The 26,802-nt window shown below is 39.6% G+C and overlaps 6 protein-coding genes across 13 annotated transcripts in view; 4 read left to right on the forward strand and 2 right to left on the reverse strand.

The window, feature by feature from the left end:
* The first annotated feature begins 1,631 nt into the window (after positions 1-1,631).
* On the forward strand, positions 1,632-4,713 carry LOC6630555 (uncharacterized). Its single transcript, XM_002053237.4, has 3 exons — positions 1,632-1,911; positions 1,986-2,139; positions 4,221-4,713. The coding sequence occupies exons 1-3, from the start codon at positions 1,766-1,768 to the stop codon at positions 4,581-4,583; spliced, it is 663 nt and encodes a 220-aa protein (XP_002053273.1). The 5' UTR covers positions 1,632-1,765; the 3' UTR covers positions 4,584-4,713.
* A 651-nt stretch (positions 4,714-5,364) lies between these two features.
* Positions 5,365-7,765, forward strand: LOC6630554 (beta-catenin-like protein 1). The gene is made up of 4 exons (XM_002053236.4): positions 5,365-5,455; positions 5,523-6,977; positions 7,314-7,509; positions 7,570-7,765. Exons 1-4 carry the CDS (start codon positions 5,426-5,428, stop codon positions 7,653-7,655), a joined length of 1,767 nt encoding a protein of 588 aa, XP_002053272.1. The 5' UTR covers positions 5,365-5,425; the 3' UTR covers positions 7,656-7,765.
* Positions 7,766-7,836: 71 nt separating this feature from the next.
* On the reverse strand, positions 7,837-12,084 carry ScsbetaA (Succinyl-coenzyme A synthetase beta subunit, ADP-forming). 2 transcript variants are annotated; one of them, XM_070206804.1, is made up of 9 exons: positions 12,067-12,084; positions 11,929-12,003; positions 11,321-11,424; positions 10,698-10,850; positions 10,475-10,637; positions 10,142-10,409; positions 8,960-9,384; positions 8,722-8,891; positions 7,837-8,057 (listed from the first exon to the last, which is right to left on the reverse strand). In XM_070206804.1, exons 2-9 carry the CDS (start codon positions 11,995-11,997, stop codon positions 7,991-7,993), a joined length of 1,419 nt encoding a protein of 472 aa, XP_070062905.1. In that variant the 5' UTR covers positions 11,998-12,003; positions 12,067-12,084; the 3' UTR covers positions 7,837-7,990. The 2 variants fall into 2 exon arrangements, with proteins under 2 accessions (XP_070062905.1, XP_070062904.1); XM_070206803.1 differs by having other exon boundaries at positions 11,929-12,018; positions 12,067-12,082.
* A 311-nt stretch (positions 12,085-12,395) lies between these two features.
* Positions 12,396-14,208, forward strand: LOC6629354 (tax1-binding protein 1 homolog B). Of its 2 annotated transcripts, none has more exons than XM_002053234.4 (4): positions 12,396-12,525; positions 12,693-13,267; positions 13,326-13,620; positions 13,675-14,208. In XM_002053234.4, the coding sequence occupies exons 2-4, from the start codon at positions 12,710-12,712 to the stop codon at positions 13,908-13,910; spliced, it is 1,089 nt and encodes a 362-aa protein (XP_002053270.2). In that variant the 5' UTR covers positions 12,396-12,525; positions 12,693-12,709; the 3' UTR covers positions 13,911-14,208. The 2 variants fall into 2 exon arrangements, with proteins under 2 accessions (XP_002053270.2, XP_032292429.1); XM_032436538.2 differs by having other exon boundaries at positions 12,698-13,267.
* A 374-nt stretch (positions 14,209-14,582) lies between these two features.
* On the reverse strand, positions 14,583-18,596 carry osk (oskar). Its single transcript, XM_002053233.4, has 5 exons — positions 17,968-18,596; positions 16,877-17,255; positions 16,149-16,462; positions 15,709-16,090; positions 14,583-15,368 (listed from the first exon to the last, which is right to left on the reverse strand). Exons 1-5 carry the CDS (start codon positions 18,572-18,574, stop codon positions 15,263-15,265), a joined length of 1,788 nt encoding a protein of 595 aa, XP_002053269.1. The 5' UTR covers positions 18,575-18,596; the 3' UTR covers positions 14,583-15,262.
* Positions 18,597-22,590: 3,994 nt separating this feature from the next.
* pyd (zonula occludens-like protein polychaetoid) overlaps positions 22,591-26,802 on the forward strand; it is a 111,701-nt gene continuing 107,489 nt past the window's right edge. For 2 of the 6 annotated variants that reach the window (XM_032435090.2, XM_032435091.1), the window contains exon 1: positions 22,596-23,507. In XM_032435090.2, coding sequence (XP_032290981.1) covers positions 22,901-23,507 — 607 coding nt within the window. In that variant the 5' untranslated portion in view covers positions 22,596-22,900. Of the gene's footprint in view, positions 23,508-26,802 lie in introns of all 6 variants that reach the window. The other 4 variants (XM_032435098.2, XM_032435076.2, XM_032435072.2 and 1 more) reach the window with 4 other exon arrangements.

Below are 26,802 nucleotides of genomic sequence, written 5' to 3' on the forward strand. Positions count from 1 at the left end.
AAATTAGTTTAGAATTGTGTATTCTAATTTCAGTTAATTTCATTAGTTTTGTTTCTTTTTTCGTTGTTGACTCTCCCCCTCTCTCCCTCTCTCTCTCTCTCTCTATAACCGCACCGATCTTAATATTGGTAAATCACAAATTAAAGACAATTTAAACAATCCACTTTCTCCTTCTTTAAAAACTTAAGAAATTTAGAATTCAATTGATTTGGACATTTTCCTTTGCATTGTATCTATTCGATTTTCAAGACCTTAAAAGCTTCTTTAGCTTAATTTTAGGTGCCAAACAAATATTCCAAATTTGCCTTAGATGTTTCACTGTCCTCCTCTCTTTCTTCAGATTTCATAAATATCAACTGTCTTTCTATGCAGTTCTCATTATCTTAAATAGCATAAATTCATGATCAAAACATAATTGGATAATGATAAATAATTAGATAAATAATAAAACTAAAATTTGTAACGCTTGTAAGATTATTTCACTTAAATTAAATAAAAACAAGTAAGAGTAAGAGAACAGACGGACATGGCTATATCGACTCGGCTATTGATGCTGATCAAGAATATATATACTTTATGGGGTCGGAGATGCTTCCTTCTGCCTGTTACATACATTTGCATTTTGCACAAATACAATATACCCTTATACCCATTTTTAATGGATTCAGGGTATAAAAAATAGATTTCAGCTTACAATATATAATGTTGTTGAATTATAATAATTGAGCGTTGGGAAAATGTGTGTCATTATAATTATTGATTACATTAGCTACAATATACCCTGAACACACTTTCTCAAGCGCGTCTTCAAACCGCCTTTGGTAGATATACATAAATAAACCGACTACTTAGCAGCTGACTTCCTAATTGGAAAATGGCAAGGCGCGGGCTCTGGCGAACCTCAAGAAGGGGGAAAAAAAATGTGTCACCTGTGACTTTCAGCAAAATAAATTTGGTCAACAATTTAGGTTATGCAACGGCCAATGGCCAAGCCCAAGACAAAAGTACACGAGCCGAGCACAGAAAGGCATACCAGACCCACCAAAGAGTAAATATATATTTAAAACAAATACAAATGTAGAGCGGCAAAAGTAAAAATGCATTAAATTATGTAAAGTTAAGGAGACCAAAACAGATACAAGCCAAATTGCCATGCGCCTGATGATATTCGAGACGTGTTCGTGTCGCGTCGTGTCGTGTTTGTATAGCTAATTATGTAGCTGCCTGGCAGTGGAGTCGAGTAAATAATAATAACAAAAAAAAAAAAAAAATGGCCAAGGCGCGTATTCGCACTGCTAAGTGGTGCAAAATGATAGGCGCAGACGCATCTATTATGGCACCAGCGAGTGCTAGACACACGAGTACTTACGATCCCTGGAGAGGCCTAAAATGTTTGTCAATATGCAATCGACAGGTAACCGGCCACTTAAAATTCAGCAACGGCAGCGAAAAAGCTCCAAAAATTCATTTTCATACGAAAAACCCAGCACAAAGTTAGGCTTAACACTGCGATCGCAGCGTCGAGTGGAGCACAAAAAACCAAGAGCCGAAGTCGAAGCCGAATCCGCTGCCGAAAGCGCAGACACAATGATCGAACCGCTCATATATAAGACCGGGTGTTACCAAAATATTTGTGTCATTGCAGTTTCATATACTCGTTCGGTCGGTTGTTGGTCTCCTCGTCGCGAACAAGCTCGAGAAAATTTTTGAGAAAACGAAAGTGCGTGGGTGTCAGTGCAAGAGTTAAATAAAAGAGAGTCAGAAAATGAAAGCGTTCATTGTTGCCAGTGTTTGTTTGTTCGGCCTGTTGAGCCTGGGCTCGGCACAGTTCCAAAATGGACGTCTGGAGCCGCCAAATCCGCAGCTATGCGCCCAGCGCATAATTCACGAGAAGACACCCGATGGCAAAGGGTGAGTTAATCACAGAGCTTGAATCTGAAAAATGTCCAGTATTAAATCACACTTCAACTTGTCCAACCCTATAGCTACTTTTTCTCGTGGCGTGACCCACAATTGAAGGGCGTCGAAGAGGATTGGCTGACTGCCAGAAACTATTGTCGCAGACGCTGCATGGACTCGGTTTCGCTGGAGACCAGTCTGGAGAACGAATGGATCAAGCAACGAGTTGTAGGCGAAAATGTAAGTTTTTTTTCAACTCATATAAATATGACAGCTTTGTTGGTCTTATCCCTAAAAACAAAACACTAAACCAATAAGCCTAGCTTAACAGAAAAACATTTACATATGCATGGCATTGTTGCTGCCAATAAATAGTTTGCTTACAAGCGATTGATTAAAACTGAGAGTCAAATATACATACGTATATAAACAACCTCAACTGAATATCAATAAAGCTTTTGACACCTTTCTGACACAAAAAAGAAAAAATAATAATAATCTTAAATATAAATAATACTACAAGTTTTAAATTTATAATTTGCGTCCAACAAAACTTGATGAAATTGGAAATAATTTATGATGCGTTACGAGCTTAAATTAAATATTTAAGTCTTTTGTCTGATATTGTGTCACGTCTGGTTTGAAAATTCGCGCGCTTTTAAAGTGTGCGCTAATTTTGAGGCAGTCACATGCAAATCTGGCTGAAAGTGTGCCAAAGTAAGCGGAGTTCCAGTTAAATGCGATTACACATAAATATATAATGGACAATCAAGTTCAATGTAAAGTTACATGAAATCTTTCTCAGTTGTTTTCGTCTCATAGCGATTTATCTTTTTCCTTTGCCTGGCAATTTTGTTGCTGCTGCTGATGTTGTTGTTGTTGCGCACACGATTTGTGTCTTATGCAACATAAAGACAGACAAGTGTCAAGTAATTCCAGTGGCTGCTGCTGACCAGCGACCGGCCGGCAGCGTCTCTGACTTACGTGAGAAACAATTGAAATTGTAATGAAAACGAAAGTGAGTGTGAGGAAACAGCCAAGGAAATACAATTTAACAATAACAACAAATCAATATGCATATGTTTAGTTAACAGTCCACAATAGTGCACAGCCATAGAAAAGAGGAAGTGTTGCGGTTTCCACACGAATCATTGCCAATGCCAAAACAAAAGACTTAGGCAACAAACTTGCTGCTATTAGCAGCTGGCTGTGGCTAAACCATAATTAAATTTGCAATTGTTAAGCGAAGCTAAACACAACAACGAGTATTCAATGTGTTGCTTTTAGGTTTATAGTATCATAATAATAAATTTCACTTTTATTTATTTGAGAAACTTCTTTGGCTAGTCTTTAGCTCTGTGCAGCGCATACAATTACAAAGACCATTGGCTTTCATATTGGGGTATTTCTTTTAAGTCATTTTACGAATACGCAGATAAGCCTCTTAAACTAATCGATTCAAAGGTTTTTAATGCACGCTCCACTTTTACTTTACATCGTATCAGATTTAAGAGCCAAACATTTCCCGTCACACGTTCAAATAAAGCAAGTGCATTTGTTAGCTTCCGCAATGCATTGATTGATTGAAACCAAAACAAATAAAATGCTGGCGAGGCCCGCAGCAACAATAGACAACAATTCCATGTCCAAGTTAATTTTTAACTTTCCGCTCAATGGAGTTTTTCAAAGGGCAGCATCAAGCACTCAATGACGGCAGGTGTATGTGTGTAAGTGTATATTGTGTGTGCACGTTAATACCACATGTATATACAATAAAAAATAAACAGTTTTATGGCCATTCGGGTGAAAGTGACTGATGAACATTGCGGTTGTTGTCGCTGTCCATGGCTCTCTTGTAATGTTGACAGCCGCTCAACGAAACCCGCCGCCAACGGGTGCGGCCACAAAGGGCGCGACTTGGAATGGGTTCGCTTTCAATGGCACCATTATAGCCGCTGGCTGGCTGTCTGACTAGCTTTGTTACAGGGGCATGCCTTAAACTGGCAAAGCAGCAAATGTCGAAGCTTAAATTTCTACCAGCAACAATTGGTGCCAACGCATATTCGTGCGTACAATAAAACAAACTAACGGAAAATTTGAATTCGAGCATCGGCCAGAGCAATGAACTTGAACTAGCCAAGTTTAGATCATGAGCTTTAAAACCTAAACCAGATTTTCTTTTTTCTTATACGCCTTCTTTGTTCAAAATAAGTTAGAGTTTTAAATTCTTTCGCATACTTTCTCAATTTCTAGTTATAGGTTACACTTTTCTCTTTCATTTGTGCGCACGTGCTTAAAGCATTTTATTTTCGTTCTTGCAGGTGAAATATATCTGGACCAGCGGTCGCTTGTGCGATTTCAAGGGCTGTGAACGTCCCGATCTGCAGCCCACGAACATCAACGGTTGGTTCTGGACCGCTACTCTGCAGAAGTTGGCACCCACCACAGAGCGTTCCCAGGGCGATTGGTCGCCCACCGGCGGCATTGGCCTGCCCCAGCCCGATAACCGTGAATTCAAACAAAACGGCGCACCCGAAAACTGTTTGGCCCTGCTTAACCAGTTCTACAATGATGGTGTTAACTGGCACGACGTGGCCTGCCACCACAAGAAGTCCTTCGTCTGCGAGGAGAACGATGCTCTGCTGAAGTATGTGCGCTACACAAATCCCAATCTGCGCATCTAAAACGCTCAAACTCAGACGAAAGTAGCATCTGGAATTACGTGTGGAGTTGGAGCCTCGAGCAGCGACTCCAAATAAACCAAAAATGATATTTTATGTAGCTACCACATATATGCATATATATGTTTATGTGTATGTATGTGAATGTATGTGCTTCTGTGCGAACAGATTTGTTCGTTTCGGTGCTGCTCATATACTCTTTGCTAGTTACTCTTTGAGTGTCTTTTGAACTTCCGACTATCCTGAATGTCTTACGTAATTTTGTATAACCATTTTTCCAATCTCTGCGCTCTTTCTCATCAATTAGATTAATTATTAATTTTGTATTAATTTATGATTCTTTAAATTATAATATAACATTCCAAACGACGTGAAAATTCAAATGCTTTTTTATGGTCTACTAATTTACTTAAATATTTCGCGACAGCGGATATGAAAATGTGATTCGGATTGAGTCGCCGAACCAATTGGATTTGCCTACTTTAAAGAGCCTCTTATTTACTTTCAAAGTTGCGCACAGTATATCAGTATCAATACATTTAAAGTCGATTCTAAAACGCTGTTTCTTAAGAAGAAACAAACACTTATAACATTTTGGCAGAACAAAAGTTATTACAGGTCAACAATTATTCTTCTGAATTCCAAATGTTGTACGGAAATGGATTACTTTTTTTTGTGTTTAAAAAAGCGCGGCTATCGCTGCCATTTAGCTTGTGATACTTATCGATAGATCGCTAGCCAACGATAGTTCTCATATTTACGAAATATTTTTAGTATCGATACTTCATAGTATCGATGTCAATTGTACAACTGGCATTGATGTTTATTGAATTTGCTGGTTGAATATGGATATTGGCGAACTGTTGGCATTTAAAGCAAGTATGTACATTGCAGGGATACGCAGCCAATTAACAGATCTATTATGCATATATATAACAACAGCCTGAGCAGACGCCGAAGCGACCACATGAAGACGACGATGATTTCGCGCTGCCAGAGCCGGCGACCAGCGATATTGGAAAACGGGGCGGCGGCGGCGGCGATGAAAAGGCTAAGCGAATGCGTCGCATTGCGGAAGCTAAGGAAACAGCCAACTACAAGAAGCCACATGACGGCACATCTGGATCAGGAACAGCCGCGAGCAGCTCATTTGAATTTGATCCAGAGTTAACGGAGGAGGAGCGTCTCAACATACTGAAATATGTGGAGAGCGAAGAGGCCGAGGGCGATGCGCTAGACGAGCAAGGCCTTAAGAAGCTCATACTCGTGTTCGAGAAGCGAAACCTAAAAAATCAAGAAATGCGCATAAAATTCTCCGATAATCCGGAAAAATTCATGGACTCGGAACTTGATCTGCACACGGTAATACAAGAGCTAAAAGCAGTCGCCACAGTGCCGGATCTTTATCCGCTGCTCGTCGAGCTGCATGGCCTGCACAGTCTGCTCGAGCTATTGGCACATCAAAACACAGACATTGCTGTTGCGGTCGTCGATCTGTTACAAGAGGTCACTGATGTAGATATTCTGGGTGAGAGCAGCGAGGGAGCAGAGGCGTTAATCGAGGCTTTGCGTAAGGAGCAAATCTGTGCCTTGCTGGTGCAGAATCTAGACCGCCTTAACGAGCAGGTCAAGGAAGAAGCCGATGGCGTGCACAATACGCTCGCTATTGTTGAGAACTTGACCGAAATAGATAACGAGTTTGTGCGCGAGGCGGCCACACAGGGTCTACTGGCTTGGTTACTTAAGCGGCTCAAGGGCAAATCACCCTTTGATCCAAACAAATTATACTGCAGCGAGATATTGTCCATACTGATACAGACAGAAAACGAGAATCGTCTGCTGTTAGGCACACTGGACGGCGTGGACGTTTTACTGCAGCAGCTAGCCGTATACAAGCGTCACGATCCGGCCAGCAACGAGGAGCAGGAGTATATGTCCAATCTGTTCAATTGTATGTGCTCGGCGCTAATGGCACGCGAGAATCGCGATCGATTCCTCAACGGTGAGGGCTTGCAGCTCATGAATCTGATGCTACGCGAAAAGAAAATGTCGCGTAATGGTTCGCTTAAGGTGCTCGATCATGCCATGGCCGGCCAGGATGGACGAGAGAATTGCAACAAGTTTGTTGAGATTCTTGGTCTACGCACCATTTTTCCGTTATTCATGAAAACGCCAAAGCGGAATAAGCAACGCCTTCTCTCCGTGGACGAGCACGAGGAGCATGTCTGCTCTGTGATTGCCTCTATGTTGCGCAACTGCAAGGGCACACAGCGTCAGCGCATGCTGGCCAAATTTACCGAAAACGATCACGAGAAGGTTGATCGCCTGCTGGAGCTACATCTCAAGTATTTGGCTAAGGTGGAGGCCATCGACAGGGAAATAGATCAGCAACCCAAGGTAAGCCTTAAGTCCATAAATTAATTTCGCTCAGATGGAATTTTGTAATATGCCAATTAGGCTGAAGGTTCTTGTCGTTTCGACCATAATATCATATTTTTATTTAGAAATGGTTATTATTTAGTAGCACAAATACACCAATGTTTGGAAACAATTTAAAATACACAGCAAGTTGATGTATATGTTTTCCGTCTATATTTCACCCAGAACATCAACTTTATAAAATCCACAAAAAGAACATCTAAGAATTGGTTAACTAGAATTTATAGCTGCACATTTGCAGAATATATAATTTTCCAGTAAAGTTGAGTATATTAAAAGATTATTATTTATTAGGATGCCAGCATTGACGAAGATGAGGAGGCCGAAAACAATTACATAAAGCGTTTAACAGGTGGTCTGTTTACGCTGCAGCGCATCGACTACATCCTGCTGGAGGTCAGTGCCACCACGGAAACGGTGAAGCAACGCGTGCTGCAAATTCTTAACTTGCGCGGCGCCTCTATGAAGACAATTAGGAGTATAATGCGAGGTAAGCACGCCCCGATATTAATACAAAGGCAAAGTTCATCTTTTTAACCTCTATTTGTAGAATACGCTGGCAATTTGGGGGACGGCGACACCGACTGGCGAGAACAGGAGCAAACGCATATACTCTCTCTAGTAGATCGTTTCTGAGCAGCTCTCTCCCCCCTACAATGACCAGCTATTATAATGAAATAACAATATAAATTAAACGTCCGTTGGCGGTTATCATATTAAAGAATTTGCCTATAATATATAGAAAATTTTGATTATATGATAATTTTGGAAAAATGAAAGAAGTTAAATTTATTAATTTAAATTTTTTGCACGCCCCCGTATCCATCGGCAGATTAAGGGTATTCGTCCGGTATTCGTGTTTTAAGAATTCCACTCTCGATTTTATTTCATCAGCTTCCCCCTGATTCCTTGATTATATTGAATGAAACTTGGCATGCAAACCGATTTTAATCGTCTTCAGTTTCTCCATCTTATTTCTTTTTATCCTTGCATTGATCTTTCTTTTCTTCCTTTTTTTGATCTTTTTTGCACTTGTCCCTATAGAATTGTATATTAGTTGATGATATTATGATAAAATGTTCGTTCAAACTCTTTCGTGAAATAAATAAATAAAAATAATTAGAGTTCGGTTTGTCAACATAAAATGGGTTTTAAAGAACAGAATTTACAAATAAAGTGCTACGGCTTTTTAAGATTAGTGAATTTTAATTTAAAGCAAACTAATTTAAATTGCATAATACACGTCATACTACTTTTTAAGCAGTTTGCATTTCAAATAAATTAATTGAGTTTTGCAAAAATCACTTTCGACGTTACGTTTATGTTTCAGCTGTATTCAATTTTCGTGCAAATAACAATATATTTGTTTTTACGCTTATAATGTTTGACAGGTGCAAGAAACTTTTAGCTCTTAGGATTATTCGAAGTAATTAAATGTTACGGCATGGTTTTTTTTTCAAAATGACACAACAACGATCGGAGTTTAACCTCAGCTTATGGTTTAACAGATTTTTGCAAAATGATTCAATTATTTTAATTCGACTAGTCGAAATCAAATATTTCTAACTACTAAGCAATTGTAGGTAGCTTTATATTAATTGTATCTAATTTGTTGAGTAGATGAGTGTTTTTGTGTTTATGTTGTCGTTTGTGTTATCCGTGGTTTTTATGGTTGACTTAGCCGTTTATTGGGTTGATCTACTTTTGTGCATCGGGGATCTCAAAGTTAACATCCATGTTCATTTCGCGTGCCAGCGAAACGATTTGCGCCAAATGCACAGCCAAATCGGCAGCCTTGTCCAAATCATCACGTGCCAAGATCTTCAAGCCCGATGAACGTATTAGTTCGCGAGCCTCCTTCACTTTGGTGCCCTACAAACGAATACACAAAGTACATCAGAAAATTGTATGTACTTTTGGAGCCAATTCGGGACACTTACCTGCAAGCGCACGACAATTGGCAAGTTCAGATTCAGATCCTTGGCGGCCGCAATGATACCCTCAGCAATGACATCGCAACGCATAATACCACCGAAAATGTTCACCAATAAACACATGACTTTCTTGTCCGATGTAATAATCTTGAATGCCGCCTTCACAGCCTCTGCTGTGGCGCCACCGCCAACATCAAGGAAATTTGCCGGCTCACCGCCGTACAACTTGATAATATCCATCGTTGCCATGGCCAAGCCAGCACCATTCACCATGCAACCGATGGTACCATCTAGAGCAATGTAATTCAAATTGTATTTGGCCGCCTCAACCTCTTTGGGATCCTCCTGGGTCCAGTCGCGCATGCTGAACAGCTCCTTCTGACGGAACTCGGCATTGTCATCAAAACGCAATTTAGCATCGAGGGCGAAGACTAAAAAGGGCAACAAATTTATTTTAATCATCCAATTACATATGCTGTGTTAGTATGTGCACTACAATTTAATATGTTTATGTTAATTATATATTACAAAATAAAAGGGTTGTTTAATGATTGCACGACCAGGATTAAGATCAACCAGAGATCCTTGTCTGATTGACCAGCATAATATAAATATATATGGGCAAAAATGTATCGTCTTTTAGAGCAATTAGGTTATATATAAAATAAAATTCAAATTTCCTATTTTGAAGTTGTAAACACTTTATATATAGCCTAGATTAGGTTGAAGCCTAGTTGTTCTTAAAACCCGTTCTACTGGATGGATATCCAAAAATCAAACGGAGATCCAAAATCAAAAGGTGATCCAGTCGTCAAGACTGGACGAATTTGGCGATTTTACTGCAGATAGTTCCCTTGAATTTGTAGAGAAGGTATTTCCGGGCCCTATATCTGGCATCTATGTAACGTTTCCGTTTTCTGTTGCGTAAACTATTTATTTGGGTCTATTGTCATGTCATTATTGGGTCATTGTTTCACAATGTTAGTGTCGTGTTTTGAAGATTTCAACTAGCAAGCATATATTTAAAGTAGTACTTACAGCCTTTATAGACCCACATCATGCAGCATTAGTATAGTAATTGCAATGAAGTAATCGTAATATGGATGGTAAATGAGTTAGTTGTTAAGGAAAGGCGACAGAGATTATGCATGAAACACATAAGACTTGTTCAATAAAAACTTAACTTACAGCCAGTCATAGCATCTTCGGCATAGGGATTAATCTCAACCAAGAGCGCATCCTTCTTTACAAACAGCTTGTACAAGTTAAGAAGCATCTGGATATGTTCATCGGCAGAGCTTCCGCCCAGACCAACCTTATCAACAATTTTGCAGGCCTGCTCCTTGGTGAGTCCCTTACCAATGTCGATCGGCTCGTAAATGATGGCCTCGGGATTTTCTTTGGCAACTTCTTCGATGTCAACGCCACCCTCCTTGGATGCAATCAGTACAGGGCCCTAAAAAATATTAAAACAAATTAATACATTTATTTACCAAATTATTGTCTCATTTTTGCACTTACGTTGAAGGCGCGTTCCATCATTACGGAAAAATAAAACTCACGGCGGGGAAACTTTCGTTCGGCGACCATTACCTTCTTACAGATGCGGCCCGCTGCGCCCGTTTGTTTGGTGACTAGCAGCTGGTCGATCATCTTGGTGGCATATTCCTCTGCAGATTCCGGACTGGATAAATTACAAAGTTACTGTATGACAAACTATACACTGATGGATATTTATTTTCACCTGAAAACGACGCGAACGCCGCCCTTGAGGCCATTCTTGAATGTACCTTTGCCACGACCACCGGCAAGAACCTGCGCCTTAAGCACCAGATTATCTGTTTTCAGCTTTTGCGCAATGTCATGGGCCTCCTTGCCGTTCTTGGCAACGGCAAACCTGAAAAGAAGCAATGAATCATCTGAGCTGGCGCAATATTTGAAGCTTGCCCGACTTTTATGACCAAGTGTACAAAATCCAACATATGGTGGTTGATAAGGACATCTACGTCAACAGTTCTTATCAGCGAATAACTCAAAAACATATTTGTAAAATTGGACGTGTAAATGTGAATTTAATGCAAATTTCTGTTACCCCAAGGTTACGCGGACTGCTGTCTATATATTTAAATTTTTCTTCTGTATTCTAATATGGTTCAAATTAAATGTTATCAACGAAACATCATCTGCTGATCTGTCGCTCTATTAATTTGCATTAAAGAAATGCAAATCATAATCTAGTTTGTTTTTTTTATATGTATGTATATATAAGTGATTGCAGTCAAAGTCCATGAAGCGGTCGTACAACAAATGTTGGTTGTACTTTGAACCGTTTATTTATACATTTATTATTGTCTTTTGTGCACTTACCGAGGTGTTGGGATGCTACTTTCGTTGAGCAGAGTGTACGAGACATGCTCCTGCACATTAAGGTTTCTTAATTGCTGCAGCCCAATGGGAGTATAATTAAGGATCTGTAAGAGACAGTAAAATCTTAAAGTAAGCAGAAAGTCACGAGACTGATTGAAAAAAAAACGGGTTAACGCAATGACGCATTAAATGGGCACGTATTTATGTTTGTAGGTCAGAAACAAAATCGGAATTTGCAAAAAAAAAAAAACAAGGGGGGTTTGGAGCGACGCGTCGCGATGTTAATCAAATCTAATTCGCATAGATTAAATTCTTAATTTGTGGGCTCGACAACAGTTACCCATTGGCCCCCATTGATAAAAGAGATCAATGTTGCGGCTATTCCGTGTTCAAGGTCCCAATTGTATCTCACACAGTTAGGCGTTGCGTCACACACACGTATACATTGATCGAAAAGACCGCCAGTCAGGTGGCTGTTCTGTGCTGCGCTCTCCCGCATGAGAGCCGCATTCACCTTGTCGTTTTGTTGTTGGTTCTTGTTGCTTTTTTGCAATTATGTAAATGTACCACGAAAAGTTGTGCATTTGGGTATGTAGCACGAGACTCACCTTTGTAACTGTCTTGGGTTTTACTGATTCGATAAGGGTACCGCCTGCACGCGCCAAAAAAGAAGCCATTTTCGACTAAAATGTAAAAAACTGATCTAAATTTGTTAGCACTTATTTCGACACAAATAAGCTACTTACTTCGCTCGCCTTCTGAGATGTATTCAACAAATTTGTTATCGATGTTGGTTTTAGTATTTTTATATACGGGCACACTCGCAAGCAGCTGTTTACGCTGTTATGTCGATAGACTGACGCAATCGATATTTAACTGGGTAAAATCGAGACATTTTATAATAAGCAAATGTGATTTAAATTATATAGAATAGTTGACGGACTAGTGGTATAATTAATAGTTCAATCATATTGTGTAGATCATGTGTGTTAAGGTGTTATTTAGCATTCATCGCATACTCCAGCTCATTTCCAATAATAGTATCGACAGTCCGACCTATCGATATTTATAATAATGAAATCGGTTTCATGTCTTGATGCGAACGCGCGAAAAATATGGTTATAAATAATTGTATATAAATATATAATCGCTGATAAACGCTTTAAGAAATTGGGATTTTAAATAACCAATTAAAGACGAGAGAGGTAAAAAACCCAGTTCTAAGAATGCCAAAAAACGGAATTAGAATAACCAATACTAAGAGAAATAACACCAGCGACTCACTTGGGCGTTCGTTACCAACGATGATTAAAAGGAATTATTACAATGGAATAATTTTATTATTAATATATTTTGTGTACCCTAAATATAGTTTAGGTGCGCATTAAAATGGCTTATCAAAATGTTCAATGGCGCCAGGCGACTTATTACCCATTATATGCAATGCCATTGCAAAATAATTCATCTCGCAATCCAACCATGGGCTGGTGTGCATATGGCAATTGGAATTCCAGCCAAAGTGTGCAGTATACCCAAGGTGTACAAACAACGAATTTAAACTTAGCTGCCCAGATCAGTGGCTTGGAATGCCAACTGATATCGCAGCTGGATGCAAGAGGTAAGCAAGCAATCCAGCTGAAAACTGTTTTGCAGCGGGAGACGGACTTACTTGAAGAAAACAAAAAGCTGCTCACGGAAAACACCAGACTGACGAATTCGCTAAAAGCTGCCAAAGATGAGCTAAGTGATTTCAAGTCACAACTGAAGCGGGAGTCAAATGTAAAAGCGGAACAAGCAATCCAGCTGAAAATAGTTTTACAGAATGAGGAGCATTTGGTTAATGCTAACCAAAAGCTGATAGCGGCAAATGCTTTGTTGACGAATTCGCTGAATGCTATCAAAGACGACATAGCAGATAGTGTTAATGCCAAACTGAAGTGCTCCAAGGTAATGTATGGACCATCCTTGCCTCAGCTTTATAATTCACTTGTCTGCATCCTTTTAGCTAGAAGACGAACTTGCCAAACTCAAGTGTCAGCTGGAGCACCGCGACGCGCACGTGAATGCTCTGACTGCGGTCAACGAAATGCTTCTGAATGGCAACGAGAAGCGGGACGAGACCATTGCAAAATACAAGCGAAAGCTGCAGAGATACATGAACCCCAGCTCATCATCTGATTGTGAATCGCTGCTAGAAAACAGTTCACTTGTACAAGTCAGTTGCAATACTCCAAGTCCGAGACGTATTGGCTGCAAGGCATTGCAGGCGCCCAGTTCTCTTGGAGCTGATAACAGCATAGGTACGCAATGTACTTAAATTGACGAATACATATATATTTATCTATTTTTTTAAGGGCCTTGGATATGTCTGTCCTGCGGCAGCAGTACGTCCCCCATTAATTTTTCATCGTATGCCGAGTTTCGGCGACATTTAACTGAGTCGCACACGGAACCCATTGATCCGGCATTGTGTGAGCTATGCGGTTGGCGTTCTGACAGCGATCAAGAGCTTCATTTTCATATGTTTAAAAAACATCAAATCGAATCGCTGTTCTACACATTTTCCAAGTCGGCGATCTTGGACAAGTGAAAACAGGCACAATTTTTTAAAATAACTTAAAATTTATTAAGTTTAAATTAATGGACTTATGCTTAAAAAGTTGTTCTGTGTAGCTTTTTCTATACATTTTATGTAAGTGGAAGAAGGCGGCAAATGTAGAGCAATAACTTTTTCTATCTTATTTTCTAAGTGAAACATAAGTTTGATATTAAATTGTACGTATTTATAAAAAAGTTTGTGCTTCCTTTATTATATAAGGAAAATACCACAGATCATCGAAGAAAAATAAAGAAATGTTCAAAAATTTTCTATTGCCTTCCGCATAAAAGTATTTCATACACGATTAATTGTAATTTGTAATCTGATCATTCAACATCAACATTATTATCAATTACATAACATGGTTTTTTAATTTTTGTTTTCATTTATTTTTACATATTTTTTTTTGGATTTTACATAGCTTGTTATGGTTGGACATACAAAAAAAAAAAAGTTACATCATCACATACATTTAACATACATACAAGAAAATAAATAAGTTTATAATTATAATAGTGACGAATTTGTGTATATATCTTTGTACAAAGGCAACTATTTGAGTACTCATTCTAGGAAAGTACACTGTAAGAAAACACGCCGCCTCAGCGCGCACACTTATGAACGTGCTAAATATACAGTGTACAAATTTAAATAAACTTTCAAGACGAAAACACGAAAATAAGGCAATTGTTTCACTTAAAATTGACCTAAACACATTTATAAAATCAACCGCGGTATTGATTTTGTGCAAGCCAGGCTATAAGTGAAGCAAATGCATTTTCATGACACCAACTTGGCACATGGCTCAGATGTATATATTCGCTGATGCACAGAGTAGATCAGTTCTTATACATGAGCATGGGCAAAGCTGGCATAAGAAACAGAGAGTTGGGACACAGTCTATAGCAATTTCCATTGAGCTCTGTGCGTGCAACACTTGGAAAAATGCTAGGAAAAAATATTTGAGAAAAATACAAAAAAAAATGTTTTTGTTATATTACGAATTTTGGCCAATGCTTTTGGGATAGCAGCAAAAACAATTGGTCAAAATTCGAGATATAACAAAATGTACTTTACAATAGAAAGCGATAGATAGAGTAGGGGAATCACAAAGAACACATAGAACATACAAACATGTAACATATTTATCACATAGAATTACGGACTAAAGACTAACACAGAACGAAACGCACATAAAACATATTAAAAATTAACATTCCAAATTCAATTTTTGGCTTAAAAACAAAAATTAGAGCAAACAGCGTGCCGTCAATTTTGAAATAGTTGTAAAACGTGTGCCTGGTGCCAGACCGGCACCACTCCTCCTCCAGTCCAGCTCAGCTCTAATAATACTCCAAGTTTTCTTCAATCATGTGCAGCACACGCTGCCGTCCGATTTTGTTCCAGAATACATACGGCTCAGATGAGCCCGTCACACTACGTGGCCCGCTGGAAAATGTATATAGAAATTTAGAAATTTGTGTAATATAGTTTTTGATCAAGGCTGCAAACCTGAAGCTTAACCTGTAGCTGAACCTTAAACCTAATCAAACTATTATTTATATTATGAAATGGTTCGGTACAAAAAATAAACGTTGCTGCTTAAGCTTGAGTCCTATCCTTAGCATTTATCTAATCACGCTTGTTGTCGGAAAAATTGAGTTATAAGAAACAACAGCTCTCCTTTCATAGATGCGAAAGACAGGATTACGAGCCGAACCATAGGGAATGGAGTCGGTTGATTTGCAGCCCTGATATATAGTATACACAGATATATCTAGTAACCTACTTCTGGAAGCAATCGAATCGAACGATGCCATTCTCATTGATCAGACATGAGTGTATATCAATCACTTTCAGATGTCGCCCCTCGCTGCGTATAAACTTGTTGAATCGGGACACCTTGTCGCATGTCTGCTTGTCGTGGCGACAGTTGGCCAGCGGTGCCAAGGTGGTCAGCACTGGCACAAATCTACGGTTGTGCATCTCCTTCACTAGCAGACGGAAATCGTGCTCGATCTGCACCAACGACCTGCCGCGCATTATGTCCTCGGAGCCGATGTTAACAATAATTTGTGTCATCTCTGGCAGCTCCACCAGGCGCAACCGTTGCCGTGCAGCATTTATGGTTTGTCCAGAGATGCACAGACCAGACTGCAGCACCTTTTCGACTGTAGGGGAGAGAGCAGCATAAGCAGAAATCAACTCCATGCCATGCCTTGTACTTACACTTCTTGAAGCGGCATTTCAGCTCCATGCGCGCCAAATACAAGAAGAAGTCATCGCCCAGCAGTGGAAAATCCAATAGATATGCATCATAGTCCGAGTTGATGGTGAACATGGAGTCATGTTGCGTTGATGGACACGACAACGTTGTTGGCGTGGGCGTATATTCATGACGCCGCTTGTGCGCATATTCCTCCACGTGTTTGGATGGATGATGCTCTGCCGGCAGTGCTGCCTGTAACTGTGCAGGATTCGAAGCGATGGAGTGGATGTTATTCTTGGCAGCATTGAGCTGAGGGAGCTGATACTGATTGTTGCTGCAAATGAAGTGCACAAAAATGGTTTGATCAAATCAATAAAAATTCTATTTCCTTAAGTTCTCCTGTGTCGGCAACGGTTGTGCTGTATAAAAGGTGGCAACGCCAAAGTTTTATCCGCTGGCAACCTTTTCAAAGGTAGAGTTTTCTCCACATTTGGAAATTTTCTTTTTTTATATAGAAAAACAATAGTATCTTTCAGGGGGTTACATATTAATAATATGACCGATGTAAATGGGTAATAAGTGTGCGGAAAATGGGCGAAAAACTGTTGATTGCTAATTCATGATTATGTGAGATGTGTTTCAACGGAGAACTTCTCCTCGGAGGAGGAGTCCTCCGAGTTTGCATGGGTATATTTTTTGGTGGTAAATAGGCGCAACTGTTTAGTTTCTTCCATTGGATGCTACTTACAGATGTTTCCAGTTGTCCTGATAGACATCGTTAGACATCGCTGCAGCCGTGGCCAGGGGCTGCAGTTTGGATATCTTGACGGCTGGAGGCTTCTCACTTGTATTTAGATTGAAGTTGAAGTGCTGTGGGATTCGCCGCTTGTACTGGGCGCGCCACAAGCGTGGCGGCTCCTGTGCTTGGATTGGGTTGCTCACACTGTCGCGTTGTCGCTGCTGCAGTATCATCTCGTGCAGATGGCGGGTATGCTCGGTGGGCTTGATGTTAAAGATGCGCTTCCCAGACTCGCAGCACTCTGCCGTGACATGCGGTATGGTAAGCAGAAAGTCCGTGATGTTGTCGTGCAGCGGAAATGCCGTGCCCGTCAATTGTCGATATTCCTCTAGAAGCAGGTCGAGCCAAAGGAAATTATTTAACTTTGGAATAAAACCAAAAACAAATACAGATTGCCATTCCCGGTAGATATATTCTAGGATTGTCTTGGCCCAATGGAAACTATTCAGATTTCTGAGAGTGCAGAGGATGTGAAAGTATTTAAAGTCTTAAAGCCTCGCCCTTATAACCATGTACTCGCTTTCAACATCCATCGAAAAGTTTGAAATTTCTCAAAGATCACAAAGCTCTTTGAAAATGATTTTGTAGTCGATCGGATGCGAAACAAGAATCGGATGCTTTCCGCCGTTTTACCACTGTTGCGGGTGGAAAAGTCGAAACACAAATTCATTAGGTCCTTATGTAGAGATTTGACAATAAGCTTAAAGCAAGTCGGATATAACTTAAGTCATTTCCACCGATAATGCTTGTATTCTACAAAAATTGTGAAACACGTTTAAATTGATCTTTTCGTAGATCTTTGAATTTGTACGCAAAACGAAGCCTAACAAATCTTTGATCGCCATTTAGTCAGTCAGGCAGATTAAGGGAGATTAAGGGAATTTTATTTTCGGGGCATGCCTAGTTAAGGTCTCAAAAGGTCAATAAGAATTGAAAAACTAATGAAAAAGGTTAAATATGAAAAACCGCATGTTAAAATTTATAATGTAGATTAGTTTAACAGCAGGTGGGCCAGGCTTTTCACTTCGATTCAGACTTACTTTTGATGCTCGATATCGTGATACCATTCTGGGCATTAGCCAGCAGTATGGAGCGTATTTCAGTATCAATATCGGGGTACTCGTCGCGCACCCCAATATAGGTGTTGTCCATGATGGTCATGCTGGAGCTGGTGATACTTGCACTGGAGCTGTGCTTCGATATCAATGTTGATGAGAAGAGGCTTGCCACTATTTGCAGTTGCTGCTCCTCCTGGCCAATGCACCTGCCAAGCACTGGCTGTTTGGCTGATGCCGCTGTTGCTGCTGTCCGAGCACTCGCCAAATTCTGGCGCGCTGTGAAAATCCTCTTGAACTTGCGCAAATAGGTAACTTTTTCGCTCAAAATAGAGCAGTCCGCGCGCACAAAAATGTTGTAGAAATGTTCACTGCCACGTTGCTTCTGCTTCTGCTGTTGCTGTTGGTGTTGGTGTTGGGATTGATGTTGCTGTTGCTGTTGCTGTTGCTTGGGCTGCTGCTGCTGTTGGTGAAGTTTGAGCAGCTGCTGTCGCCACTGCTGAAAACACGTGGTCAGCTTTTTCTTCAATGCCGTCAGGCGCTGGTTGTAAGTGTTCGGCACGCTGTTGAATTCACTTCTGAATGTCGCCATCGCTGTGTCGAAAATGAATTCTCCATTCGCTCTGCCATGTGCATTATCATTATTGCGCCCCCTCCATTCATCTTTCGGTGTGTGCGCGCATTTGGAGACTTTTGCACGCTGCAATAGCTGCACTTTATCGGCCTGTGTGCTTTAACTCTTTGTGGCTATTGCATGCATTAGGGTAGCTCACTATTTGAAATTCGTCACATAAATAAGTTAATATGGGAAAAAGTGTGAAAAGTTGTAATAGATTTATTTTCTATTTATATTGTATTGATTTACATTAAATATAAAATGTAGTTAATTCTTTTTCATTTATTTTTCTTCCTATATCATTGAGTTTAAGAATCCTTGAAAATCCAACGATTGAAATTAATATTCCAACATAACATATATATATTTTTTAAATATAAAATATTTTAGTTTTTATCAATGGTCAATGATTCTTAAATATTTTTATTAACGACGTGCTCTTAATTTATTTTTATTTTTATTTTTTTTTTTCATGGAATATTTTCTGGGACTAGACGATGAAGTAACAAAAAGGCTCGTTGATAAGAAAAATTATTGACACTAAAAATATATTTCTTTTTTTTTTTTAAGCATTTAATGTGCAATAATTAAAAATAAGTGCCACCTTTAAGCCTATAATGTTAAAGGAATCAGCTGCGTTTTCTTCACACCAAGATAGACGCTTGGCAGCTGGCTTTTCGTTTTCCCGGCAGATAAGCAATGCACGCGTATTAAGTAATTACGAAATAATAAATGAGTGGAATATAACCACGTGCTGCGGCAATTTTGAAATTGACTACCGGATAATAAGATGCCTCACAACTCCCCAGATGATTATCGAACAGCATTTCACCTGGTGGAAGTGGGCTGCAGACACAAGACGACTCGCTTGAGGGTAAGCCGACAGCATTGATGGATGACCAACACACACCCCCCTTCCACCAACCCCTTCCCATTCCACCGCCCGCTCTCGAACCAGGAAGAAGAAAGGAAACGCAGCAGACACAGCAGTCGGACGGACGGGCGTGTGTGTGGGGCAGCGCTTTAAGCCCCTGGACCAAATCTCCTAATTGCTGAGGAAGCTGCAGAGACGTGACGCGGAATACCAAAACGGGCACCGGCCAAGTGGCATGTGGCCCATTTGATAACACTTGCCTCAACACTTGTTTGCAACCATAATCCCACATGAGCCCACATGGCACGGGGGGTAGAGGGGGATGTCTGAGGTTCGACAGTTAGACTGGCGTGTGTTTTTATAGGGCGTATTCTGTTTGTCATCTTCGACACTTTTACTTCATCTTTTACTGATGGCATTACATAACGAAAAACTAGTTAGTTTTTTCTGGAAAAAGTTGTATGCAAAAATCTCAGACCCTGCCGTAGTCTTCTTCGTCTTATATCTAAAACTTAACCGAGTTTACTTCAAAATTTTGTGATTGCCAAGAAAAGTTCCTTTAGCTGGCATAAAAACTTAGGCGCATTCGAAATACATTCATCAATTCATCATACATCAATTTTTAATTTAAAAAATCTTTGATTTAAGTCCTTGTCAGACTTGACTTGTTTTATCAGACTTAAAGCACAGGTCTTTGTATTAGATAAATTTGTATCAGTAACATCAATCATTGATCTGATTTTTAAGATATAGCATTTGTTAAATAACATAACTGTTAGATTTTCGTATAAGATTTTTCAACCACATTTAAGCCAACTTCTAGCTGCTGCTTGACTTTCGAGCTCAAAAGAAGCTTGTGTAAACATAACAGACTCTTCATCAATCAATCAATCAATGATTTGAAAACTTATTTTTATATAAAAACAATTAACTTAAAAGATAACTTGAGCTAAGGAAGAATGTAGCTTAAAATAAAAAATTACTCTTTAAAAGATTGCACTCAATATAATATAATATTTATAGGCGTTCTATCGTGTGATTGATTGATGTGGAAAACTAGAAACTAGTTCACAAAGAGTTCAATTTACTGAGCAAGACATTTCCTGAATATTTTGAATATTTTCCTAAACAGGTGGCGGCCACCCACAATATGGCCAAAACAAATTTGAATTCAATTGCATAAATTCAACAAGGAATTTGCACTTGCCACAAGCAATGCGATCAACTTGATGTTGCAATTGAAAATATTTCTACATTTATGTGGTTGTAACTGGCCGCCCCCTCCGAACAGGTCTGCCTCATAATTTATGCGAAAATGCGGCCTCGTGCAAAGTGTCGCCCATAAGTCGAGGCGGTAAATTTTTCTCTCCACGCACTCTTGCAAATCTGTCAATCAAGCCCAAAGCAGACAATGTGCAAAACATTTTCAAAGTCTCTTCAATCGAACCCAAAGCAGATGTCGGAGTGACTGAGTGAGTGATTGACAGGCTGACTGATTGATTGAATTGACTTACAGATTGATTGACTGATTGACTAACATTCTGATTGACTGAATCGTTGATTGACGGATTGACCGTCAGTGACTAGCCTGACTGACTGAGTGTTTGACTGAGTGATTGACTGAATGATTGATTGAATGAGTGACTAGCTGCTTGACTGACTGATTGAATGACTAACTAGTTGACTGACTTATTGATCTATTGATTGACTGACCAACAAATTGATTAAGTGCCTTGGCTATTTCCTGACTTGCTGATTGACTGATTGATTTATTGGTTGACTGGCTGGTTAAATGACTCATAGATTAACTAACATCTTGACTGATTGATTCAATGACTAAATGATGGACTGACTGAGTAGCTGAATAGCTGGTTGATTCACTGATCGATTGACTGATTGATTGATTAACTGAGTGACTCGCTGGTTGACTGACTGAGTGAAAGTCTAACTAGTTGACCGACTGACCGAGTGACTAACTGACTGATTGGCTGACTGATTGATAATTATTTGACTGACTGAATCTATTTTATTCTATTTATCTGAAATGTACTATAAAATTTCAGAATGTTTTCTTTCTGTTTAATCAGTAACCTTGACTTAACAATTTCAAATTGTCTTCTTTATGCCACTTGGTTCAGAAAGTTTCCGGCTTTCAAATTTTGCCAATCACTCGTTTCCTTTAATTATAATAAGGATAATTATCCTTATCCGTTTACTTGACGGCTGAGCCAACATCTGTTACGATTATCTGTTACGGAGCCCGGCAAAGGGCCTAATCAGGCCAAAAGTAAACTCAAGTACGTGTAATTGGAGTCCTTTGTGTCCTTATGTTTGCGTGGAGACGGCAAAGGACTTGCGATAAATCTTTAATTGATTAGTTTTTTTGTAACTCTGCCCGGAAAGATATTGCCGTTAGTTATTTTTATTAATGTATTAATATATTATTAAACAAAAGGTTTTACTTAATTAATTATTTTTATTGTAAAAGGTTCTATTCTAAACATTTTACATTGTAGTTCTACAATTTGCCTATGTTATGCCCGATTTCAGTTTACATTTTGATTAACAGTGCAAAAGCAAATTCATTGTTTTTGCTTTGCTTTGCTTTCTCAAAGACAGAGAGTGCGAGAGGCAAAACAAATGTAATTATGTTTTGTTTGACTTTGTTATTTCACACTAGCGCGCACATGGACACGCACACACCCATGGCTAACACATACAACAATATTACACTGTTATCGCTTGCAATTGCAGCTGCAGTGCAATGCAAGAGAAACCAACCACATTTACTAGCAGGGAACAGTGGCTTCGGTATGCCGGAGCGCAAGAAAAAATCAAATGAATATTTCTTCTTCAAACATAAGTTTCGGCATTCCGAAAATGTTTCCCCAAATTTAATTACTTATTTTTATGACTAATCTAAATCGATAAAATAGTAAGAAGAAATTATTAAACGTTTGAATTTGTCAGCAGTACACACATATTGTGCCACTGTTCGTTACGCTCTCTGTATTGTGCGGGCGTTTTACTCTCTCTGTATCTCTCTCTCTCTCTCGCTCTCAGGTTAGGACTGTGTGAGACACTTCGTCGCTGTTTCAAGCCAGGCCGGTTTTTCAGTTACTTTCTGACTTTGTTGAACGAACGTTGTGCGAGCGGAGCAACGAATTAAACGGCGTAAGCGCCAGTAAATGGCGCGCGTTTGTGTTTTTTTGCGTTTCGAATAACAACAATCAATACATGTTCTTAAGAATATATAAATTTAAATAATAATAATACGAATATGCATGTTAATTAACAACAACAACAACAATAGTGAGAGTGTGTGTGTGCATATGTATGTGTGTAAAAGTGTTAAAGTGCAATACAGAAAAGTGCATTGTAAACAAGAGCAACAGAAGATAAAGAAGCAAATCAAATAAAACGTCAAAATGACGCGCGAAGAAGAGGAAGAAGTGCGCTTGTTGCTGTCGCGTCACCAGGAACGCATTATGCTAGATCTGGGCAGCACAGATCTGCTGGCGGTGCTCGTCAAGAACTCAGTGCTCAGCCAGTCCGAGGAGGATCTGCTGCTCAAGCCGTATGCGACAGCAGCTGCCACCACAGCAGCAGCGGCCGCTGCAGAGCCGGGCAGCGCACCCTCCAGCGTGGGTGCACTGACCAAGCGCAAACTGAGCGCTGTCGCCAGCAGCAGCAGCGGCAGCGGTAGCGGCGGCAGCGCCAGCGTCAGCGGCGTGGGCGGCGATTATAGTTCCAGCTTGGCGGGCTCCTCGCGCAGTGCAAGTGTCAACGGTGATCACGCACAGAGCGACAATCGCTCACTAACGCCATCTGTTGGCGGCGGGGTCAGCGGCAGCGGCAACGGCAGCGCAGCTACTGAAGCTCTCAACGACGCCGAAATTCTGCGGCTGCAGTGCGCCAACCTCATAGAGATCATCGCCAAAAGCGGCTTCGAGAAGTTCAAGCAGTTCTGTTACGCGATCGAGTGCGAATGCCCGCAGCTGATTGAGGATTTAATTAACGATCGTCTCAAGAGCGGTAAGTGACTAAATTTCTAATCATTTTGCGTACCCCCTCCGTTCACTTGGCCCAAAACATAGAACCTGTTCGGCAATCGCGTTGGCTGCTTCGGCATCGCGATATCGCCTCTAAATTATGCGCGTAATTGTGCTCAATCGGTTCTTAACTTTTTCCCGTCTCGGCTAATTGGTTATTTTTTTTTTTGTTTTTCAATTATTTTTTATGCGCACACGGAATGCTGAATTGTGGGCGTGGGCGTGCCCGTTAACGGAGGCGTATTTATTGATATTATCTAAGATTATAAGACTTATAATTTTTGCTCTATGCTAATTTTGTTTATGAAGTGGAACAGGTGACATTTGACAACATTCTGTAGAGATCGTAGACTACCTGATTTTTAATGGCCTCTAAATCGACAGATAATAAACACGGAGATTAAGCATTTGCTAACTTAAGTCAAATGTGGCTGGTTTTTGTAAATAATAAACTTAATCTTACAATTTTTTGCGATATTTGAAGGTTTTTTTTAGTTCCTCTCTTTAGTTAAATGAAATCTACGATAATAGGGAAAAGTGATATCTTGTGGAAAGTATAATGTTGGTGGGAAAACAATGTTCCAAATAAAATCTTGAAGATATTGGCGCTTTTAGTTATGGGAGCTTTCTGTGATATCAGCTTTGAAATAAACGAGTAAAGTCGTGAATTGTTGGAGATTATATAATTTCTGGCTTAAGCAAATATTTATTAATGTAATATTAGCTATTGGCATTCGAAGTCCAGCATACTTTTTGCTTAACTAGAAAGGCTTTCGATTTGCAGCTCAACAATTTCAATATATGAAAAATTTATTGAAAAAGTAACTCAATCATTTTGTTTATAGAGAAATTCTAGAAAACTGCTATCAGTATATGTTTGCTTAGCTGTAATCAAACAAACAAACAAACAAGCAAAAAAACCAAAAAAAAACAATTGTCATCTTCTGATTTTCTGTATGATAGCAGTTGGGAACACTTTCTTTGAGAAATGATAAGGACCCTGAGGGCTTTCTGGTTTGACTTAAAAAACGTGCCGCTTGCGATAACTGACACATGTTTAACTTACTCTCTTGTTACTCTCTCTACTAAATGTGAATCGTTTTAAAGATAACATCCCCGATCCCTTAAATGTACAGACATCTTTATTTTTGATTAAGACCCAAGGCTTTTTTTAGTTCCAATGCTATTGTAATGTAATATGTATGAAATATAAACAGTTGTTGCCGGTTTTTTGTTTTTCAAGACAATTTAAGATATGGAAATAGAAACAAGTAAGGGATTCTAGACGGGAGCTTCCGACTGGGGGATACCCTGAACCCGCTTCTACGCGCTCGGTTGCTTTTGTAATGAGAAAACAACGAATTAAAATAGCAGCACATAAAACAATTCAATCGCAATCGCAATGCTGTTGATAGAATTCAAAGAAGACGCGCATGAATATGTGTGTGTACATTCAGTAGTATCGGGGAGAAATGAAGAAGCAACTATCCAGTTCTTTAAAAAACAGGATTTCGATATCGATTTTTATCGATTGCTTGGCAACGGAGTAAGTAGTCGGATTGTTATCGATCGAAACCCAATTTGTACTGCGCATGGGCTGGGAGGACTCACTTACCTTTGATTAAATATGATTCATTGTGAAATTGCGAAATTGTGAATGTTACCGGATCGCTGTTAGCTAATGTATGTACATACATACATATGTTTCCAGTGGTCTATCTAGTTCTTAGACATGTGTTTGATTTCTTGTTCTCATCCCGCAATGCTCTTCTACATGTTCATCAAAAATTCGCACAACAGCTGTTAAAACGGAAATCCATGAATCCACGCGCTGATTCATTGATTCATTGACCCACAACTTACAGACGCGGCAACACAACAACTCTGCCAGACCCCAAAACATGTCCGTCTGCATGTAAATTTCTCTCTGCAGAGAACTCTAAATTATCCCAAACGTCGGCAGAGGGAACAAAGACGGCAGGCGGAAGGGACAACAGAATTGAGACCGAATCGCGCAGCTAGAAAAACAAAAACAACAACATTCTGCTAGTTGTAGCCAGGCAAAATATAAACTATTGTTGTTTTTTCTCATTGTTCTTGTTCGCGTTGTCGTTGTTGTTGTTGTTGTTGCTGCTGTTGTTGAGTTTGTGCATGTGTATTTCCCTAATGAAAAGTTGTTGGCTCGAACGGAAAACAAAAATAATCAGACTACATACTACGCGATACGTGTTCAAAAAAAAAAAAAAAAAAAAAAAAATAAGAAAAAGAAATAAACAAAACAAGATCAAAAATTAACTCAACAGGATAAAATGCTGGACTTTAAGTTACCCTAGAAGCATTTTGAAGAGAAGAAGTACATTAAATAATGAATTTGTACTCCTTGCCGTATAATCTGCATAAGAATCTATTAAAAGCTTTTATAATCCAATTCCAAATATTTTCGTATCTTTTATATTCTAATACACAGTTTATCTATTCGATAGATATTTTATATATTTTATAAAACTAACCAAAACTAAGATACAAAATGTCATTCGTATGCGACTCAGAGAAATCGAGTTTTGATACCTTTCTCAACTTTTTGTCTTTACTTTTCGCGCATAATAAAAATATACCCCTGCCTTATCCCATTTTCTGTGTGCTGAGTATTAAAAGTGGCAACAACAACTACAATTTCTGCTAAAGCCCATGGCCAATATATTGTACATAAGGCACTCGATCACGTTTTACGATTCTGGCCACGATTACAAGAAACGCGTTACGCGTGGTCCAATGTCCATGGGGCCAACGTGTATGTATGTGTGTGTGTCTGTGTAACTCTACGTTTGTACAACTGCCACAGGGTTTCTTTTTTTTTTCGGTTTTCGTTTTTCATCTGTGTATGTATGTATGTATGTTTGTATGTTTGTATGTTTGTATGTATGCGCTACACGTCTGGCTGGCTGCCGGCCATTCATCATTATGATCAGCCGCCTAGCTTCATAATCATAATACTTGTGCCGTCAGGGGGAAGTGTGCGCGCGGGGTTGACGTTTCGCTTTTACTTCTCTTCTTCTGTTTGCTAATTTCTTGTACGTGCTCTTCTTGTTTGCTATTGCGCTGCTGTTGCTGCTGATGCTTCTTCTTCTGCCTCTGCCTCTGTCCCTGCTATTGCTTTTGCTTCTTTAGCTCGTTGCCTCTGCCGCTCGCTCAGGTAGATGGTGCAGAGCCAGTTCCCTGTTCGTAAATTACAATTATTTACAGCGCACAATGTTTGCCTGAACCTCTGATGCCCTCTC

The sequence above is a fragment of the Drosophila virilis genome, chromosome 2, assembly GCF_030788295.1.
Source record: "Drosophila virilis strain 15010-1051.87 chromosome 2, Dvir_AGI_RSII-ME, whole genome shotgun sequence".
Taxonomy (NCBI): Eukaryota; Metazoa; Arthropoda; class Insecta; order Diptera; family Drosophilidae; genus Drosophila; species Drosophila virilis.

What these genes read in the sequence shown, in the direction of transcription:
- LOC6630554 (XM_002053236.4), top strand. Translation starts at nt 5,426, where the DNA reads ATGGATATTGGCGAACTGTTGGCATTTAAA. An exon ending in AAATAGATCAGCAACCCAAG is followed by an intron (nt 6,978 to 7,313) that starts GTAAGCCTTAAG and finishes ATTATTTATTAG; the next exon opens with GATGCCAGCATTGACGAAGA. An exon ending in AATTAGGAGTATAATGCGAG is followed by an intron (nt 7,510 to 7,569) that starts GTAAGCACGCCC and finishes CTCTATTTGTAG; the next exon opens with AATACGCTGGCAATTTGGGG.
- LOC6629354 (XM_002053234.4), top strand. Translation starts at nt 12,710, where the DNA reads ATGGCTTATCAAAATGTTCAATGGCGCCAGGCGACTTATTACCCATTA. An exon ending in CCAAACTGAAGTGCTCCAAG is followed by an intron (nt 13,268 to 13,325) that starts GTAATGTATGGA and finishes GCATCCTTTTAG; the next exon opens with CTAGAAGACGAACTTGCCAA. An exon ending in TGGAGCTGATAACAGCATAG is followed by an intron (nt 13,621 to 13,674) that starts GTACGCAATGTA and finishes TATTTTTTTAAG; the next exon opens with GGCCTTGGATATGTCTGTCC.
- ScsbetaA (XM_070206804.1), bottom strand. Translation starts at nt 11,997, where the DNA reads ATGGCTTCTTTTTTGGCGCGTGCAGGCGGTACCCTTATCGAATCAGTA. An exon ending in AACCCAAGACAGTTACAAAG is followed by an intron (nt 11,425 to 11,928) that starts GTGAGTCTCGTG and finishes TGTCTCTTACAG; the next exon opens with ATCCTTAATTATACTCCCAT. An exon ending in GAGATCCCCGATGCACAAAA is followed by an intron (nt 8,058 to 8,721) that starts GTAGATCAACCC and finishes ACAATTCTATAG; the next exon opens with GGACAAGTGCAAAAAAGATC.
- LOC6630555 (XM_002053237.4), top strand. Translation starts at nt 1,766, where the DNA reads ATGAAAGCGTTCATTGTTGCCAGTGTTTGTTTGTTCGGCCTGTTGAGC. An exon ending in AAGACACCCGATGGCAAAGG is followed by an intron (nt 1,912 to 1,985) that starts GTGAGTTAATCA and finishes CCAACCCTATAG; the next exon opens with CTACTTTTTCTCGTGGCGTG. An exon ending in AACGAGTTGTAGGCGAAAAT is followed by an intron (nt 2,140 to 4,220) that starts GTAAGTTTTTTT and finishes TCGTTCTTGCAG; the next exon opens with GTGAAATATATCTGGACCAG.
- osk (XM_002053233.4), bottom strand. Translation starts at nt 18,574, where the DNA reads ATGGCGACATTCAGAAGTGAATTCAACAGCGTGCCGAACACTTACAAC. An exon ending in CACGATATCGAGCATCAAAA is followed by an intron (nt 17,256 to 17,967) that starts GTAAGTCTGAAT and finishes ACCTGCTTCTAG; the next exon opens with AGGAATATCGACAATTGACG. An exon ending in CGATTCGATTGCTTCCAGAA is followed by an intron (nt 15,369 to 15,708) that starts GTAGGTTACTAG and finishes TACATTTTCCAG; the next exon opens with CGGGCCACGTAGTGTGACGG.